Genomic DNA, 17623 nt, shown 5'->3' with positions numbered 1-17623 from the left:
CATAGAGATGACTGGCGACCAGATGGTCACCAGTCATCTCTATGACTGTCGGAGGCCCGGGCGCGATGTGATGACGTCACGCCCGGGTACCCGTAAGTAAACAAAGCCGCAATTGCGGCTAGTAAGCATTAGATCTGTGAAATTTTTTTCACAATCTCATGCTTTCCAGCCTGGAGGAGAGATGTGGGGTCTTATTGACCCCGCATCTCTCCTTAAAGAGGACCTCCTTGTAATAGGAATACAAGCGAAAAAAATAAAAATGTGACAAAAGTGTAAAAAAAAAATGTAACAAAAAAGTAAAAAAAATTAAAAATAAAATTAAAATGCCCCTGTCCCCGGTAGCTCGGGCGCAGAAGCGAACGCACTTGTAAGTACCGCCCACGTATGTAAACGTCGTTCAAATCACACATTTGAGCATTTGAGGTATCGCCGCATGCGTTAGAGCGAGAGCAACAATTCTAGCACTAGACCTTCTCTGTAACGCTAAACTGGTAACCTGTAAACATTTTCAAAGTGTCGCCTATGGAGATTTTTAAGTAACAAAGTTTGGCACTATTCCATGAGTGTGCGCAATTTTAAAGCATGACATGTTAGGTATCTATTTACTCGGCGTAACATCATCTCTCATATTTTACAAAAAAATTGGGCTAACTTTACTGTTTTGTTATTTTTTAATTCATGAAACCATTTTTTTATTTTTAAAAGGCGTTTAAAAAATTATTGCGCAAATACCGTGCAAGATAAAAAGTCGCAATGACCGCCATTTTATTCCCTAGGGTGTCTGCTAAAAAAAACATATATAATGTTTGGGGGTTCTGAGTAATTTTCTAGCAAAAGAATGATGATTTGTACGTGTAGAAGAGAAGTGCCAGAATAGGCCCGGTATGGAGGTGGGTATAAAAGCCCTGTATTCAAGTGATTAAAGGGGTGTTCCAGGCAATTTTTATGTTTATTAAAAGTCAGCAGCTACAAAAAGTGTAGCTGCTGGCTTTTAATAAACATACACTTACCTGCTCCAGCGTTCCAGCGACGCGCCGGCCGGGGCTCCGCTCCTCTCCCCCCCTCCCGGCGTCTTCATTTCAACTGTGGGCACCCGGCCGTGACAGCTTTCGGCTTCACGGCCGGGCACCCACTGCGCAAGTGCAAGCAGCACTGCGCATGCGCACGGCGCTGCGCCGTCTGATTGGACAGGAGATCGCCTAGGACCTGTGACGTGTCCTAGGCGATCGCCTACAGGGAGGGGTTGCTGTAGGCGATTAAGCTTAATTGCCTAACCAGCCTCTCGGCGGAAGGAGGAAGTGGGACAGGAAGTCCCACTCATCCTGAAGCCCCCACCCACCCCCCAAAAAAATGACATGCCAAATGTGGCATGTAAGGGGGTGAGGAGTGGGATAAGCGGAAGTTCCAATTTTGGGTGGAACTCCGTTTTAAAGGCGAAATAATTTTATTTTATTTCATTTTGATAAAAAAAAAAAAAGGTTTTGACCTGAGAACCGGAAGTGAGGTCAGAGGTCACTCTGATCCTCCAAGAGCATAGAGGTGAGTGGAGCCATCTTGCCCTCACTCGATTTTCTGCCAAACAGCCACATTGTATCGCTTCCGGGCAGACGGATGCAAAATCGCCCATAGTAAAACGATAGCAGGATTATGGCATGAGTGGAGAACGACCGCTTTAAGTTCTGCTTTAAGAATAGTACTTGAAATAGATTTTTTAAACTAGAGTCTGGTGTCACTTTAAGAGCTGATTGTATTTATGGCAGGTCAATATGTCTTTTTCTGTACCAGGAGAAATACAAAAGAGAAACAATAAAACATTAGTAAACCTGCATGTATGTTTTTCCCTTGTTTGGCATTCGCGTTGCTTTTCCCGATCCATACAAAGCTAAAAAAAAAAGATGGCTAAAAAGATGATCACAGTCCACTGATTACCATCCTGTCATGACAACGACAAGTACATGCCTCTTTTTAAGTAAAGTTTATTATTCAATTCTCCCACACGTCACGTTGTGTCATTTGTAAATAAAGTTTTTTTGAACAAAATAACACGTCTCCAATACGCTTTGTCGCGAGGCTTCAATGCTGGAACGTAAAGTGGGGGCGTGACACAGAGGAGGTGGTGGGCGGGGCCTACGCCGGGTGACGGCCATCGGTGTGTTGGTGGTGTGGTTTCTCTGAGGTCCGGGTTCCCGGTGATTCTCCCGGCGAGGAGGAGTAGAGGCAGCCATGGCCGGACAGCAGTTCCAGTATGACGACAGTGGCAACACGTTCCTCTACTTCCTGACATCCTTCGTGGGGCTGATTGTCATCCCGGCCACATATTACCTGTGGCCCCGGGACCAGAACTCGGGTGAGTGCTGAGGGGGGATGGAAGGGGTCCTGTACGTAATAATACTGTCAGGATTCTCTGAGGTGGCTCTGAGCATGATGCAGACATGGCTGGGGCTTTACATATGGGACATATTGTCGGCTGTGACTGAGAGAATGGAAATCATTTGTGGTGTGTCAGGGCATTTCCTGTCAGTGATACCCGGAGACAAGTACCCATGTGTTCCCCAGTGTCCACATCTCACATCAGCCTGGTATAGATTATAGGAGGCAGATCACCAGTGTTCCTGACATCTCAGATCAGTGTGTCACAGATTGCAGATAGGAGATTGTGCCCCACAAAGCAGGTTGGAGTTCATCGGCACATCATGCATGTAGATCATCAGCACGTCATCAATGTAGTTGCCCCTTCCCCCGGTTACACGGCGGGTCGGTGTAGCTGCCCCTTCCTCCCCGGATACACGGCGGGTCGCTGTAGTTGCCCCTTCCTCCCCGGATACACGGCGGGTCGCTGTAGTTGCCCCTTCCTCCCCGGATACACGGCGGGTAATGTATGCCAATTGGACTCACCCAAAGAAGGTGTTTTCACCACCGAAGCATTTTGCTCACCAGTACTCCATGGAGGAAAAAAAAAATCTACAAGGTATGAGGTTCTCCGACTGATAACTAGGCTATCTCTTACATGTTATACAGGTGGGTTGGTGTGGCTGCCCCTTCCTCTGCAGGATACACGGCGGGCTGGTTCGGCGGCCCCTCCGGGATACACGATGGGCCGGTTCGGCGGCCCCTTCCTCTCCAGGATACGCGGCGGATAGGTTAGGCGGCCCCTTCCTCTCCAGGAAACGCGGCGGGTCGGTTAGGCGGCCCCTTCCTCTCCAGGATACGCGGCGGGTCGGTTAGGCAGCCCCTTCCTCTCCAGGAAACGTGGCGGGTCGGTTAGGAGGCCCCTTCCTCTCCAGGATACGTGGCGGGTCGGTTAGGCGGCCCCTTCCTCTCCAGGATACGCGGCGGGTCGGTTAGGCGGCCCCTTCCTCTCCAGGATACGCGGCGGGTCGGTTAGGCGGCCCCTTCCTCTCCAGGATACGCGGCGGGTCGGTTAGGCGGCCCCTTCCTCTCCAGGATACGCGGCGGGTCGGTTAGGCGGCCCCTTCCTCTCCAGGATACGCGGCGGGTCGGTTAGGCGGCCCCTTCCTCTCCAGGATACGCGGCGGGTCGGTTAGGCGGCCCCTTCCTCTCCAGGATACGCGGCGGGTCGGTTAGGCGGCCCCTTCCTCTCCAGGATACGCGGCGGGTCGGTTAGGCGGCCCCTTCCTCTCCAGGATACGCGGCGGGTCGGTTAGGCGGCCCCTTCCTCTCCAGGATACGCGGCGGGTCGGTTAGGCGGCCCCTTCCTCTCCAGGATACGCGGCGGGTCGGTTAGGCGGCCCATTCCTCGCCAGGATACGCAGTGGGTTGGGACGGCGGCCCCTTCTGCCATGTATCCGGAGAGGGTCGGTTTGGCGGGCCCTTCCTCTCTGGATACACGGTGGGTCGGTGTGGATGCCCCTTCCTCTCTGGATACACGGGTAATGTATGCCAATTGGACTCACCCAAAGAAGGTGTTTTCACCACCGAAGCATTTTGCTCACCAGTACTCCATGGAGGAAAAAAAAATCTACAATGTATGAGGTTCACCGACTGATAACTAGGCTATCTCCTACATGTTATAAAGGTGGGTTTGTGTGGCTGCCCCTTCCTCTCCGGATACACAGTGGGTAATGTATGCCAATTGGACTCACCCAAAGAAGGTGTTTTCACCACCAAAGCATTTTGCTCACCAGTACTCCATGGAGGAAAAAAATCTACAAGGTATGAGGTTCTCTTACTGATGACTAGGCTATTTCCTACTTAAAGTGTAATTCCAGCCGAACACTTGGGCCCGGATTCACAATGCACTTACGCCGACGTATCTCGAGATACGCCGCGTAAGTGTAACTATGCACCGTCGTATCTGTGCGCCGTGCCCACAGAACTAGATACGCCTGAAAATAGGCATCATCCGACCAACGTAACTTTCCTACGCCGGCGTATCGTGGGCGCATATTTACTCTGGCCGCCTCATTGAAAATGAGGGAGATACGTCGATTTACGAACGTAGTTGCGCCCGGTGCATAATATACGCGGTTTGTGTAAGGCTTACGTCCGGCGTATAGTTATTCCCCATCTATGAGGCGCAACTCATGCAAAGGTTTGGACCAGGGAACAGCCGTCGTAGTTAACGTAGTAGTACGTGAATAGGGCTGGGCGTAGGTTACGCTCATGTTGCAGGCAGTGATCCGTCGTATCTTAGGGAGTAGTTTCGATGTGATTCTGAGCATGCGCACTGGTATACGTGCATGAGACGGCGCATGCGCCGTTCGTTTTAAGTACTTCTATGATGCTTGGCCCATCATTTGCATGGGGTCACGCCTCATTAGCATGGTTTACGCCCGCTACCTCCTACGCTGGCTTACGCAGAGGAAACCCAGCGTATCTTTAACAGCGAGTGGGGGCTGGCGTAGCCTAAAAAAGATACGCTACGCCGGCATAACTATGCGCCGATGTGTATGAATCCGGGCCATGGTGTTTGTAACCCTTAAAAAATAAATAAAATTGATCCTGTTCCTTTAAAGCATGTTATACAGCACAGTGATATTTTGGCCCCCTGTAACACCTGAAATACCTGGCTGATCCTGCCTGGCTCTGACCTCCCCTCTGTAAACTGACCACAGTTTATCATGGCTGCTGAGCCCTGATGCCGTGGTCGGTTTACGTGCCTCCATAATCCGCAGCTCTCCTCTGTCCTCTCTCCCCCGTCCTCTCCCTGCCTGTCAGCTCCCCGATCCTCCACTCATGATGATAGAATAACCGTGTAAAGTCTTCCCAATCCCTTCTGTTAGATAATGCTATGTTCCCCAGTGTGTGTTCTTTCTCTCTTTTTTTTTTTTTTCACCTTATTCCATAGCGCTGTTTACCGCTAATGTGATCGCCCCTCTCAGTGCCCGTCAGTGGGAGTTCTTGGCCCCTCCCACTATAGCTGTGAGTAGGAGAGAGCCAGAAAAAAGGTACATAGCAGCTCTTTTTTTTATTTATTTTTTAAGTCACGGACTGGGGGGAACATGGCATTATCTAACAGAGGGAATTGGAGAGACTTTAAAAGTGTCTTTACAACCACTTTAACTATATGTAAACATTTTTTCTCCTGCTACCTTTGCTACCTAACCTGTGTAAAAAAAAAATGTGGATACGAAATCCGCTCTGGTCACATGATCTTGCAGCGGCTTTTGGGGAGAGCAAGGAGTGCTTGACAACGGCTGGGAATTCCGATGGGCGAGTTAGCCAAGCCCTTAGTGTCTGGACGAAACCTATGCCCTATCCCAGAGAATCAGACTCTGAGGATTTTCTGTTTGGCAGCGCCTGGAAGATTTTTTTGGGAGCTTTGAATGATTCCATATACAGCTTTCGAGGGCGAGGACCATGTCTGTCCACATGAAGATCCAATGGCTAAGTGTGGGCAGTGGAGGATTGCTACTTCCAGTTTGAGGCTTTACCTTTTGGCCTTTCCATGGCCTCTAGAGTGTTTACCAAGGTATTGGTTCTGAGGTTAAGAACCTGCTTCTCGGGGAGCTCAGAAGCCAATGTCAAATGACCAGCAGACAGTAGTGCTGTGGAAAACGACAGGTGAACTTTCTCAGCAGACAGCCGCTGAACTGGGGATAATGGGCCTTTCGCAGAGAATTCTCTGCTACTGGGGGACGCCAAATGTGAATCTCTTGGTCTCCAGTTTTAACAGACTGAAAAGGTTTGTGTCCTGAACCAGGGATTCTTTGGCATTTTGAAATGGATGCCCTGCTGACTCCTTGGGATCAGTTTTCCCTTTATCTATGCACTCTATTCTTCATCCTGCTTTATGATTGCTTATTTTGACAGAATGACTGTTGAAGCCCAAGTCCTAAGGAATAGGGGTGTTTTTGATCTGTAATTTCTACCCTCCTCAATGCTAGAAAGTCAGCCTGCAGGAAGGTGTAGCATTCCATATGGAAAGCATTTATTGCCTGACGTGAAGCTTGTATGTTGCATCCTGACAGTATGTCCTGGGGTCTATCTTGACTATTCTCCAGTCTAATGTGGACATCATAGGTGTGCGCTGCATATTGCATTAGATTGTGCACCCCAAAGCTCAAACACACACACACACGTGTGTGTGTGTGTGTGTGTATATAGATCCCTGGCACATTGATCTCCCGGCCAGCACAGTGAAAGAAGCGCATAAGCACTTCTCTTATGGCAGAGCCGGAAACGGGGAGATCTTTCCCATCTCCCTTCTGATACACAGAGCGATGGTGCTAATGCGCACTAGGGGATTGGTGTGTGCAAATAAATAAAAAAGTAGTGTAGCACAACCAAAATCTACCATATACTAAAAACTATACTTAAAAAAAATTGACAATTCTAATAAACTCAAATTATACATTTTGTACAACAAAAAATTTGTTCACATTCCAAAATTGTGTACAATTTAAAAACTTTAAAGTTCAATCAATAAATAGTGCAATTGGCACTGTGCCAAAGTTATCCAAATAAAATTTCTCTATCTCCACCACCATATAAGTTGGTTACTCACCTCACGGTCATGATTCCTGCGTTCCCAGAAAGGTCAAAGCAAGCTGTATTCCCCTCAGGGATAATGGTTCTGGCAGACACTTGGCAAGTCCTTTCTCCTCGCAGTGGGATACACGGGTCCTAAGACACCCAGGAAGACCAGATGTATATGGAAAGGGAAGCAAACAAGATCGAATGCTCTCCTTTTTTAAAGGTTTTAATATATAAAAGATAGTATTACACTTACAGAGCGGCGCACTGCCACACGTGCCAACTTAAATGCACACGTCAAACACGTATGCCGGTGATCTGACGTGCTGGTTCCAGGTATCATGGAAGTTCCAGCGCATGCGCGAACTGATGCGCTGAGATGGTTCCAGCCATCGGGAAAGTTCCTTCAAGCACTGCGCAGGTGCAAACTTGCTGACGGAAATCCCCGAACGGCGGCCGGCATCCAGGGCGACGTGGATTTTGAGGTAAGTGGTCTTTTTTTAACATCCTCCAATCCACGGGGATGTTAAAGAATGAGCCTGGATGCCGGGCGAGGTTCGGGGATTTCCGTCGGGAAGTTTGCGCCTGCGCAGTCAGTGGAGGAACTTCCCCCATAGGGGAACATTGAGGACAAGTCACCGGCATTCGGCTCTGTAGCAAGATGGCCATGGGATGGAAACAAGATTTCTAGAACAAACCTTTTATAAGATTTGTGAATTTAACAAACTTCATTCAGTAATTCACATTATTCAGCCAGCTCTGCAGTGAGAACTGAGTGATCAAACACTGCTGATTACTCGGCTTTCCCCTTCACCCTGAGCAGAGAGTAGTCACTGTCAGTCACCGGCTCTCTGCTTTGCCCCTCCTGGAGTGGGCAGTATGTGGCTGGCTCAGGCTCTCAGCGGATTGCTGAAAGGCTGAGCCAGATGCTGGTCCAGGCATCTGGGTGGATCCCGACCATATGGTCAAGATCTTCTCAGAGCCTGGACTGGCCCTGTGACGTCAGCCGACAGCAGGCTTTAGAATGAACTGCACTCATGTGACCTACAGAAGTATAGCAAGAATAGCTTTGACTATACTTCTCCTTTTTTTTTTTTTATTTAGCTCACTATAAAACTTTTGTACTGTATTTCCTGTTCCTTGTACTGTCTCTGCTTTTTTTGCTGCTGCTGGAATCACAAAAATATTTTAATGTATTTCATAGTATTATGAAGAAGTTAGGACACCCCTGGTTGTATTGCATGTTTTCTCGACTTGCTCAGCGAAAGACCTACATCGCAAACCTCCTGGTTCACTTTTTAGGCTTTAGATTTACTACAGCTTTTGACACTTTTAGCGAACGCGCGTAAACTACACTCCCTAAAAGCCTGTGTCAATGTAAACAGGTTTTGGGAGCTGCAGCGGTTAGGGGTGGTTTAACCTCCCTCTCCTGAACTTGGAAGAATCTTGTTCAGGACAGGACCGTTTTGACCACCACAGGCCAAAAAACGCTGTCGGCGGCCATAATAGGTACACAAAGCCTTAATCTGAACAGGTTTGCTTTTAAGTCAGATTAAGACCGTTTTGGATCTTGATGAATGCACTTAATAAACATCTACAAATTGAGATAATTGACTCTTACTAGGCAGAGGATGGCTATAAAAAGATATCTGCTTCCTACTTGCAATATCCATTTGCCAGAAATGTATGTCATTAAGAAATGGAACATAAAGGGAACTGCTCATATGACACATTTTGGAACACCTATAAAAATATCAGAATTACTTGAAGACTGACTTTGTACAGGCAGTCCCCAAGTTACTAACACAATAAGGACTGTATGTTTGTAAGTCACAACACCTGTGCATGGATGCTTGTTATGTTATCTGGGGCTCTTCTGTCCATTTAGTACTGCAGTGTGGGATGTGTCCGGAGGCGCTCGGAGGTATCCAGGACCGGCTTGGTGCACAAGTGGCTGACATTTTAGACAGTTCGTAACTCGGGCGTTCATAATATGACCTGCTTCTTGCTAATCTATTTTGGCAGCCTCCCCGGACTGAAGATTCAGGCTGCTTTTGTCTAAAGAGAATTTGTCAGGAGTTATCAGGCTGATAACAGGAACAGTTCAGGAGAGAGCTAGGGGACTTCGCTCATTGAAGAGAGATAAGAAAACACTGCAGATATGTGCCCAGCTCAAATTTCATGAATTGGGTTTACATCCACTTTAAGATCCCCATCGCACATAATAAGGATAATTTAGTATGGAGCCAGTGGCCTACCAGCATGCTATTTGAGTGTGGGAGGAAACCAGAGTACCCGCAGGAAACCCTATGCAAGCACAGGGAGAACATGCACACTCTCTGCAGATAGTGTCCTACCTAGGGTTCAAACCAGGACAGTGCTGCAAATCAGAACTAGTAAGTAAGCGCTAAGGCCCTTTACACACGTTGAAAATATCGGAATTGATTTTTTATTTTTTTGGTTCTTTAACCGATTAACGCCCGCCGCACGACTATTTACGTCCGCAAAATGGCACGGACAGGCAGAAGGGCGTATATATACGTCCTTGCCTTCTAGCGGGTCAAGGGTCCAATCGGGACCCCCTCCGCTGCGGGCGGCTTACCTTACCGAGCGATCCGACTCGTGGGGGCGGCTGTTCTTTTCCGTCTGCCCCCTCGTGATCGCTTCCAGCCAATCCCGTGAGCCGCCGCCGTGTCACTATCTCTGCCTGTAAAATGTAAACATAGGCAGAGGAAGTGATGCAGCTCTCATCTCGGCGGTATTTTCAAACCGCCAAGATGAGAGAAGAGTCGCACCTAACATTACACTGACACCAAACACGCAGGCACATTTAACCCCTTCTGATCACCCCCCCCCCCCCCCCCCCCCTGTCACACTGTCACTGAATGCAGTGATCATATATGTACTGATTACTGCATTTAGTGTGACAGCCAGTTAGTGTTAGGTCCAGGACTGCCCCGTACCCCCCCTAATAAAGTTTTAACCCCTTGATCACCGCCCTAGTTAACCCTTTCACTCCCTATTGCCAGTGTCACTAAGCGATCATTTTTCTGATCGCTGTATTAGTGTCACTGTTGCCGCTAGGAAGCTAATTTTTTTTTTTTTATTGGGATTTTTTTTTACTAAAGACATGTGGCTAAATACATTTTGGCCTAAATGTTTGACTAAAATTTAGTTTATTCAATTTTTCTTATAACAAAAATGAAAAAATATTTATTTTTTTTCAAAAATGTCGCTCTATTTTTGTTTATAGTGCAAAAAATAAAAATCGCAGAGGAAATCAAATACCATAAAAAAAAAGCTCTATTTGTGGGAAGAAAAGGACGCACATTTTGTTTGGGAGCCACGTCGCACGACCGCGCAATTGTCTGTTAAAGCGACGCAGTGCCGAATTGTAAAAACGCCTCTGGGCATTTAGCAGCATATTGGTCCGGGGCTTAAGTGGTTAAAAAAAAAAGGTGCTGAAGTTGATTCTTTAGGGAGTTTCTCCAGCCTCCTATGAAAGCACTGGGCCAGTCGCCAAGCGCTAGTGCTGTCACATGCTTACCCACATGTACGACCGCACAATTGCCAGTTAAAATAACGTATTGCTATATCGCAAAAAATGGCCTGGTCATGAAGAGGGGTAAACCTTTCCAGAGCTGAAGTGGTTAATCTGAGAAAATTTACCATTTTAAGGAAAAGTAATTTTGAAATCAGTGGCGGTAACCAAATTAACAAATTCATTAAATTGGGCGTTAAGCCTCCTCCTAAATATCACAAAGCAGAGTGAGGATGTCAGGATTGTTAAAGCGGATGTGCCATGGGGAAAAAATATTAAAAGCCAGCAGCTACAAATACTGCAGCTGCTGACTTTTAATATTAGGACACTTACCTGTCCTGGAGTCCAGCGCTGATCGCAGCAGAGCACGAGCGATCGCTCGTCTCTCTGCTGCTCCCCCCGCCATCCACGCTGAGGGAACCAGGAAGTGAAGCGCTGCGGCTTCACTGCCCGGTTCCCTACGGCGCATGCGCGAGTCGCGCTGCGCCCGCCGATTGGCTCACACGCTGTGTGCTGGGAGCCGAGTGTTCCCAGCACACAACGGGCGACAGACGGGAAGTCAGAAAAACCCGTCTTTCGCCCGTAGCGTGAGGCCGGAAGTGGGTGCAAATACCTGTCTTTAGACAGGTATCTGCACCCCCCCTCCCCCCTGAATGGTGTCAAATGTGACACCGGGGGGGGGGGGGGGGCGGGTTCCGATCAGCGGGACTCCACTTTAGGGTGGAGAACCGCTTTAAAGCGGGGGTTCACCCTATCGACGAAAAAAAAAAATTTTTTTTTCTTTTACCATAAAATCAGGCATTGTAGCGCGAGCTACAGTATGCCTGTCCCGAATTTTTTACCCCCGTACTCACCTTGTACGCGTAGATCGAAGATACCGGGGAATGGGCGTGCCTATGGAGACTGAGGATGATTGACGGCCGGCTCTGGCGCGTCACGCTTCTCCGAAAATAGCCGAAATAGGCTTGGTCTTCACGACGCGTGCGCATAGCCTGTGCGCAGGCGCCGTGAAGAGCCGAGACCTACTCCGGCTGTCTTCGGGGAGAGTGACGTGCCAGGGCCGGCCGTCAATCATCCTCCCTCTCCATAGGCACGCCCATTCCCCGCGGGAGCCGAAAAATACGATCTCCGATTACAAGGTGAGTCCGGGGTTAAAAAAATCGGGATAGGCATACTGTAGCTCGCGCTACAATGCCTGTCTCGATGGTAAAATCGTGTCGGGGGGGGGGGGGGGGTGAACTACCGCTTTAAGCAAAAAAAAAAAGTAGGTTTTATTTTGACTGCAGAAGTGGAAGTTCTCTCTCCACACCAGCATGGGATTGTGAGGTAAACACTTGCATGTGGCAGATTTGACACGTAAGGGTACGGAGTAGGATGGCTCAGGCTGTCTCTGTGCCCTTAGTACCCTCTGATTTTTATGGGCAGAATTTTTAACGTGGGTCACAAGCTGACCCCTTCTATCTCCCATCCTGGGACAGACTTTTGTCCCTGAACACTTTGAACATGCTTTGCTGTTTTATTTTTATAAAATATATATATATTAAAAAAAATAAAAATAATCCCTTTTAATTGGTTGATTTTTTTTTTTCTCCACCATACTATGTTACACACAAGACCCTTAACATGGTGCCACTCTGTCCAGTATTTAGACCTGTCTAGTTGCAGGGCTGGACGCTGAATCTATCCCTCCTGGGGGCACTGCAGCTAGGTAACCCCATATGTGAAGTGCCATTAAAGCATATTTTTTTTTCTTTTTTGTATAACAAACATGTAATATTTACTTGCCAGTTTGCGCAGTGGTTTTGCACAGAGCAGCCCTGATCTTCCCCTTCTCGGGTCCCCCACGGGTGCTTCTGGTCCCTTTCTCTTGCTGAGTGCCTCAGATAGCAAGCTGATTGCTATGGGGGCAGCCGAGCAGGACGCTGCTCTGTGTCTATTCAAGCCCCCCCGAATCTCTCCATTTGTTCACTGGTTGTGATTCTTGGTAGCCAATGAGAAGGAAGAGACACAGAGACGCTGCTCTCGTGCACATCGCTGAATTGAGATAAGGCTTAGTTAAGTATAATGGGGGGCTGCTGCACAGTTTTTTTTTTTTTGTTTTACATACGGTATATAGAATGCATAGATTTAAAAAAAACCTTGAGCCTTTACAACCACTTTAATATAGCACAAGGACAAGGTGGTTTTGGGGCCTCAAGCCTCATTAATCCCCAAGGAACAGGATATTGTCCTTCCTCCTGCTCCAAAACATCCCAAAGAAACTTCTCTCCATTGTCTTGACATGGTGCGCACTATGAGAGTCTACCTCTTAGCCACTGACTCTCTCAGGCAATTGGATTCCCTTTTTGTACTTTCCAACTGTTCCTGTTGGTCTTCAGCTATTTTGATTGGCAGGCAAGTGTACTTTATTACAGAAGACATTGGTTTTCTCTTCTGTAATAAAGACCCTGCCCACGATGGCTATGAATGCAGCCCAACACAAAATTTATAAATGTATTTTAAAAATGTTGATTTTTTTTTTTTTTTTTTGTAAGAATGCGTTTATTCTGGTACAGCGCCGCCCAATTGTTGGGTAAAGTAACGCCATATCGCAAAAAATTGGCATGGTCATCTGTTTTCTTATGATCTCCCTTTTGCTTGCTGCAAAACTAAGGCTAGCTGGGAGTGTGAGGGATTATAAAAGGAATGTACCCCACAGCCTTCTGTACGTGTGTTTTTTGTTTTTGTCTGTGTCCAATCACTTAAACGTAGCCACATATAACCCATGGTAAAGAAAAGGCTAAAGATTCCATGTCCTGTACAGCACTCCAAGAAACATATTTCCCTAATTAGTCAAAAATATAAATTTTCTACTCTGCTGCAGTTGTTTCTGAAAAAATGAAAAGCCAGCAGCTCCATCTGCATGGATCGCTAAGGCTGGCGGTATAGGGGCTGCAAGAGGCTGATACCAAGTCAGATTTAGGTACTTAACACTGCCTAATGATGTAGTCATAAATGCAGAGCTGCATTAATTTAGTTTTTTTATATCTTCCTGGAGTTTAATAAAGACAAATAGCCAAAGAAAATAAATAACCAAAAACACGTCTTTGGCTAAAACCGTCAAAAAGATTTACATAAGACAAGCTCTGTTTTAAGAATTCCAAGATTGTGGATTTCTAGTTTGAACCAATATGTAACCCACTTAAAGCTAGGCACTACAATTTTCAACCAAATCATGGTTTGTTTTTTTATTTTGATAATTCATTCTAACATTTCGCAGTGATGTGCAAGTGGAAACCCACAAATCTAAGTTTCTTTTTTTTCTTTTTATCTTTAGAACAAGTAAGGCTGAAAAACATACGCCATGTATATCGAAGTTGTGTATGGTACCAGCTGAAGTCCATCAAGCCACAGCAAAATATAGTCCCCACAATAAAGTAAGTACTTTATTCAGTTATAAGTGTGTGTGTGTGTGTGTGTGTGTGTGTGTGTGTGTGTGTGTTTTTTTAATTGATGCAGGAGAGGTAAACCTCATGTTGGTTTCTTATACATCAGTATATCCCACAGACCTGCTGAGGCCAATATGAGGGGTCCCTCTATCCCTGTTTGATTTTTTTTTTTCCAGTAGTTGCTAAAACATCCAACGGTGGTCGGGTACATTTAAAGAGGAACTCTCTTTAAAACAAAAAAAAAAAACCCTGCAAGACAAAGGCATAATGAGCTAGTATGCATAGCATACTAGCTCATTATGAATTGCTTACCTGAGAACAAAGCCCTCGCAGCAGTCCTCAGACACCTCCTCCGTCGCTGCCGTGATACCCGGAGTGACTTCTGGGTATCGCTGCTCCGGCCAGTCACAGTGCTGGAGCAGCGATGACGTCATTCGCGTGGGAGCCGCCACTAACGGCATGATCGCCGTTAGTAGCAGCACGCGCCTGCGCGCCGTTGTCTGCCGTAAAGACATAAGCGCTGGCTTTCTTGCAAATATCTCCTTAACCGTGCAGGTTAAGGAGATATTTGCTGCACCTACAGGTAATGCTAAATATAGGCTTACCTGTAGGTCAAAGTGGTCTGTAAGGGTTTACAACCACTTTAAAAAGCAAGAAATAGAAACGGTGCAAGGGATCATGGCAGGGAGATCTTACCATTAAATAGAACTCAAAACAGGTGGAGGCTTTTTCAACCCACCAGGCTTCACTTAACAAAGAAATTATATCTTCAGTAGAGGGACCCAGTTATAACCCCCCCCCTTTTTTTATTTTTTTATTTTGTACATATATTAAAACACCTAATGGAAAAATGTCAGCAGGTGTTCTTCTAAGTTCATGCCTTTTGCAAGTATGGTAACAGTAATTGTCATTCTTGGTACAATACAGCTAATGGCAAAATACTATAAAGTACGATGTCATTGTATGCTGCACCTGTTCATTTAAAGTAGAACTAAAAAAATGTTTTTTATTTTTTTGTAAGGAGGGTTATCTGTTACACTGCCGCAACTATTATTTTCATAATCGATTAACAGATTTATTGTTTCAATTAATTGATTATTCGGATATAACCTTAAAAGAAAGTGTGGTGTATAAATTAGTTAATATTTAAAGTTTAAAATAAAAGGCAATTTTTAAATTTCTAGTGGTAAATCTAAATATCCAGATATATGGTTAGGGAGCAAAATCTCAAATTTATTCTAAGAATAACAAACAGACAGAAGAGATATACTATTAGAAGTTGAATTTGGTAAATATCAGACTCGGAGATCATTTTTTTTTTTTTTAATAAAAAATAAAAAGACAGTTTTGGTGATTTTCAGACAACTGTAATATATTATGTATGACGAACTCCCTTGTCATAGGCAGGTGGCTTAATAAAAAGCTCCCTACGCCTGCTTTCACTTATTCTGGTTATACAAAACAATGTCTTCCTTAAAAAACATTTGTTCGATTTTTCAAATGCGCACACACCCAGAAGTAGGATATATGGGCATTTTAACTCGGACATGAAGGGAGATGGAAATCTTTTATATTAAAGTTTTTTATGGATATGATCATTTTAAATATAATGCACAATACTGGTAAACGTTTACTTAAAATATAATTGTAATGTCTTTTATTACTTCCAGTCTATCAGCCTCCACCGTCTCTGTGTTCAGATGCTGCACACAGTCTTTTTAAAGTGCTTTTTATTTTTTAAACAAGCATGTTATACCTGCTCTGTGGAATGGTTTTGCACAGAGCAGCCCTAATTCTCCTCTTCTGGGGTCCCCCACCGCCACTTCCAGCTCCTCCTGCCTTCATAGTGCCCCTAGAGCAAGCTGCAAAGTATAATATAGAGTGCTGCTATAGCAAGGTAAAAAAATAAACTTCTGCCTTTAGAACTACTCACTTCCTGCCCAGGACTACATGTCCCATGAAGCATTGCTTTTCACACATTCACAAGTTCTCAGGCGCTTGCTGACATGTATGGAGGGTGTACTGAGCTGTATGAGTGCTGCACTGTATTTCCTGTAAACAAATAATGCATTCTGTATGCAGGCCAACTAATCGGCTGACCGATTAATAAATTATGAAAATAGTTGACAACTATTATCATAATCGATTAGTTGTCGATTTAATCGATTAGTTGTTTTGGCCCTAATCCGTTGTTGTATTTTTTGCAACCTGTGACCCATTGTGGAGATCTCCCTTTACTTCCAGTCCCATAGCCAAAACGGGAAGTGAAAAGAAAACACTGCTTGTCACCAGGTTGACCAGAACAAGCGCCCCCCCCCCCCCCTGGAAGTTTATCCCGTATTCCTGTTCTGTTGACAACCCATAATGTGGTAAACGGGACATATGGGGAATTTTCCTAATAGGGACACAGACAGAAATAAATCTGACAGGTATTTCAACCCTCTCTAAAACCAAAAAACATTCTTATATTTTGATTGTGCTGTGGTTACTTCTTCTACACTATATGGTCAAAAGTTTGTGGACACCTGGGCGACCAAATGTAGTGAAGGCTTTTGCTAATATTATTGATGTTTATCCCTCTTGCCCCGGCATCCCTTTTAACTAATTGGAATGCTCGGGAGGGCCAGAAGGATCAGCCATCATGTGGCCACTGTGGCATGATTGGAAGCCAGTCCTTATGGCTACTGATTTGTAGCCCAGACCAAGAGCCGTGTGCAACTGCTTGGTCCCTATCCTTAGAGCGAGCATGCTCTCAGCACATAAACGTCTGCTCACCAACACACGTGGGTGGGTGACAAAGCCCACTCTTTTGCCTCCACACCAGCGTGTCGGGAAATTTTAAAGGGGTTCGACAATTTTGCACATCCAGCAAGTGGAAACAGTTTGGGAAAGGCCATTTTTGATTCCAACAGGACTGGGCTCAAAGGCACAATGATAAAGACATGGTTGAAAGTTTGGAGGAGGAACTTGAGTGGCTTACCTGGAGCCGTGACCTTTGGTATAAAGTGTAATGCTGATCAGGAACCAGGTCTTCTCTTTCAACATCAGTACATGCTCCTTTAGCTAAATGTGAACACATTTCATCACACTCAAATCTTGTGGAAAACAAAAGAGTGAAGGTTGTTATAACTGCCAAAGTAGGGCAGTGTTCAACAGGGTCATTTGGGTGTGATGATCAGGTGTCCGTCATTGCTCGCAGATGCCTCTTTTTGAGTGTGGCTGTGTCACAATGAATGTGTCAGTATTTGCTGACACATAGTTGAATGATGAACACCATTGCTAAGCGGCATTTCTCAACTCCACTTGTGTATGTGTGTATGTGTGTGTGTGTGTGTGTGTGTATATATATATATATATATATATATATATATATATATATATATATATATATATATATATATATATATATATATATATATAAAAATTTGCAGGAAGCAACACAGATTTGCTAATGTCAACAAAGGGTTAATTGGTAACCTTTTTAGGATATCTGGTAAACATACATGGCCACTGTGAAATGGAGATGATCTATACTGACACACAACACCTAAGCTCCATCTGATCTTAACAAAATGAACTTTGCATTTACCGTAGAGAGGCATGTTTGAAAGCAATAAATGCATTTTTGCGGTTAGAACCAACCACAGATCCAATAACATGTTTTTATAGAGCAATAGTTCATAAAACCTTGGTATAACAGTTTTACTTTTTTGTAAAT

At 45.4% G+C, this 17623-nt stretch overlaps 1 protein-coding gene across 1 annotated transcript in view; it reads left to right on the top strand.

Annotated features, from left to right (window-relative positions):
• The first annotated feature begins 2104 nt into the window (after nucleotides 1–2104).
• The window catches only part of SEC63 (SEC63 homolog, protein translocation regulator), an 87101-nt gene continuing 71582 nt past the window's right edge, over nucleotides 2105–17623 (top strand). Inside the window, exons 1-2 of the mRNA XM_040350201.1 lie at nucleotides 2105–2347; nucleotides 13794–13893. Of these exons, the coding sequence (XP_040206135.1) occupies nucleotides 2224–2347; nucleotides 13794–13893 (224 nt within the window). The 5' untranslated portion in view covers nucleotides 2105–2223. The remainder of the gene's footprint in view (nucleotides 2348–13793; nucleotides 13894–17623) is intronic.

The sequence above is a fragment of the Rana temporaria genome, chromosome 4, assembly GCF_905171775.1.
Source record: "Rana temporaria chromosome 4, aRanTem1.1, whole genome shotgun sequence".
Taxonomy (NCBI): Eukaryota; Metazoa; Chordata; class Amphibia; order Anura; family Ranidae; genus Rana; species Rana temporaria.
This window is presented reverse-complemented; position numbering and strand designations above follow the sequence as displayed.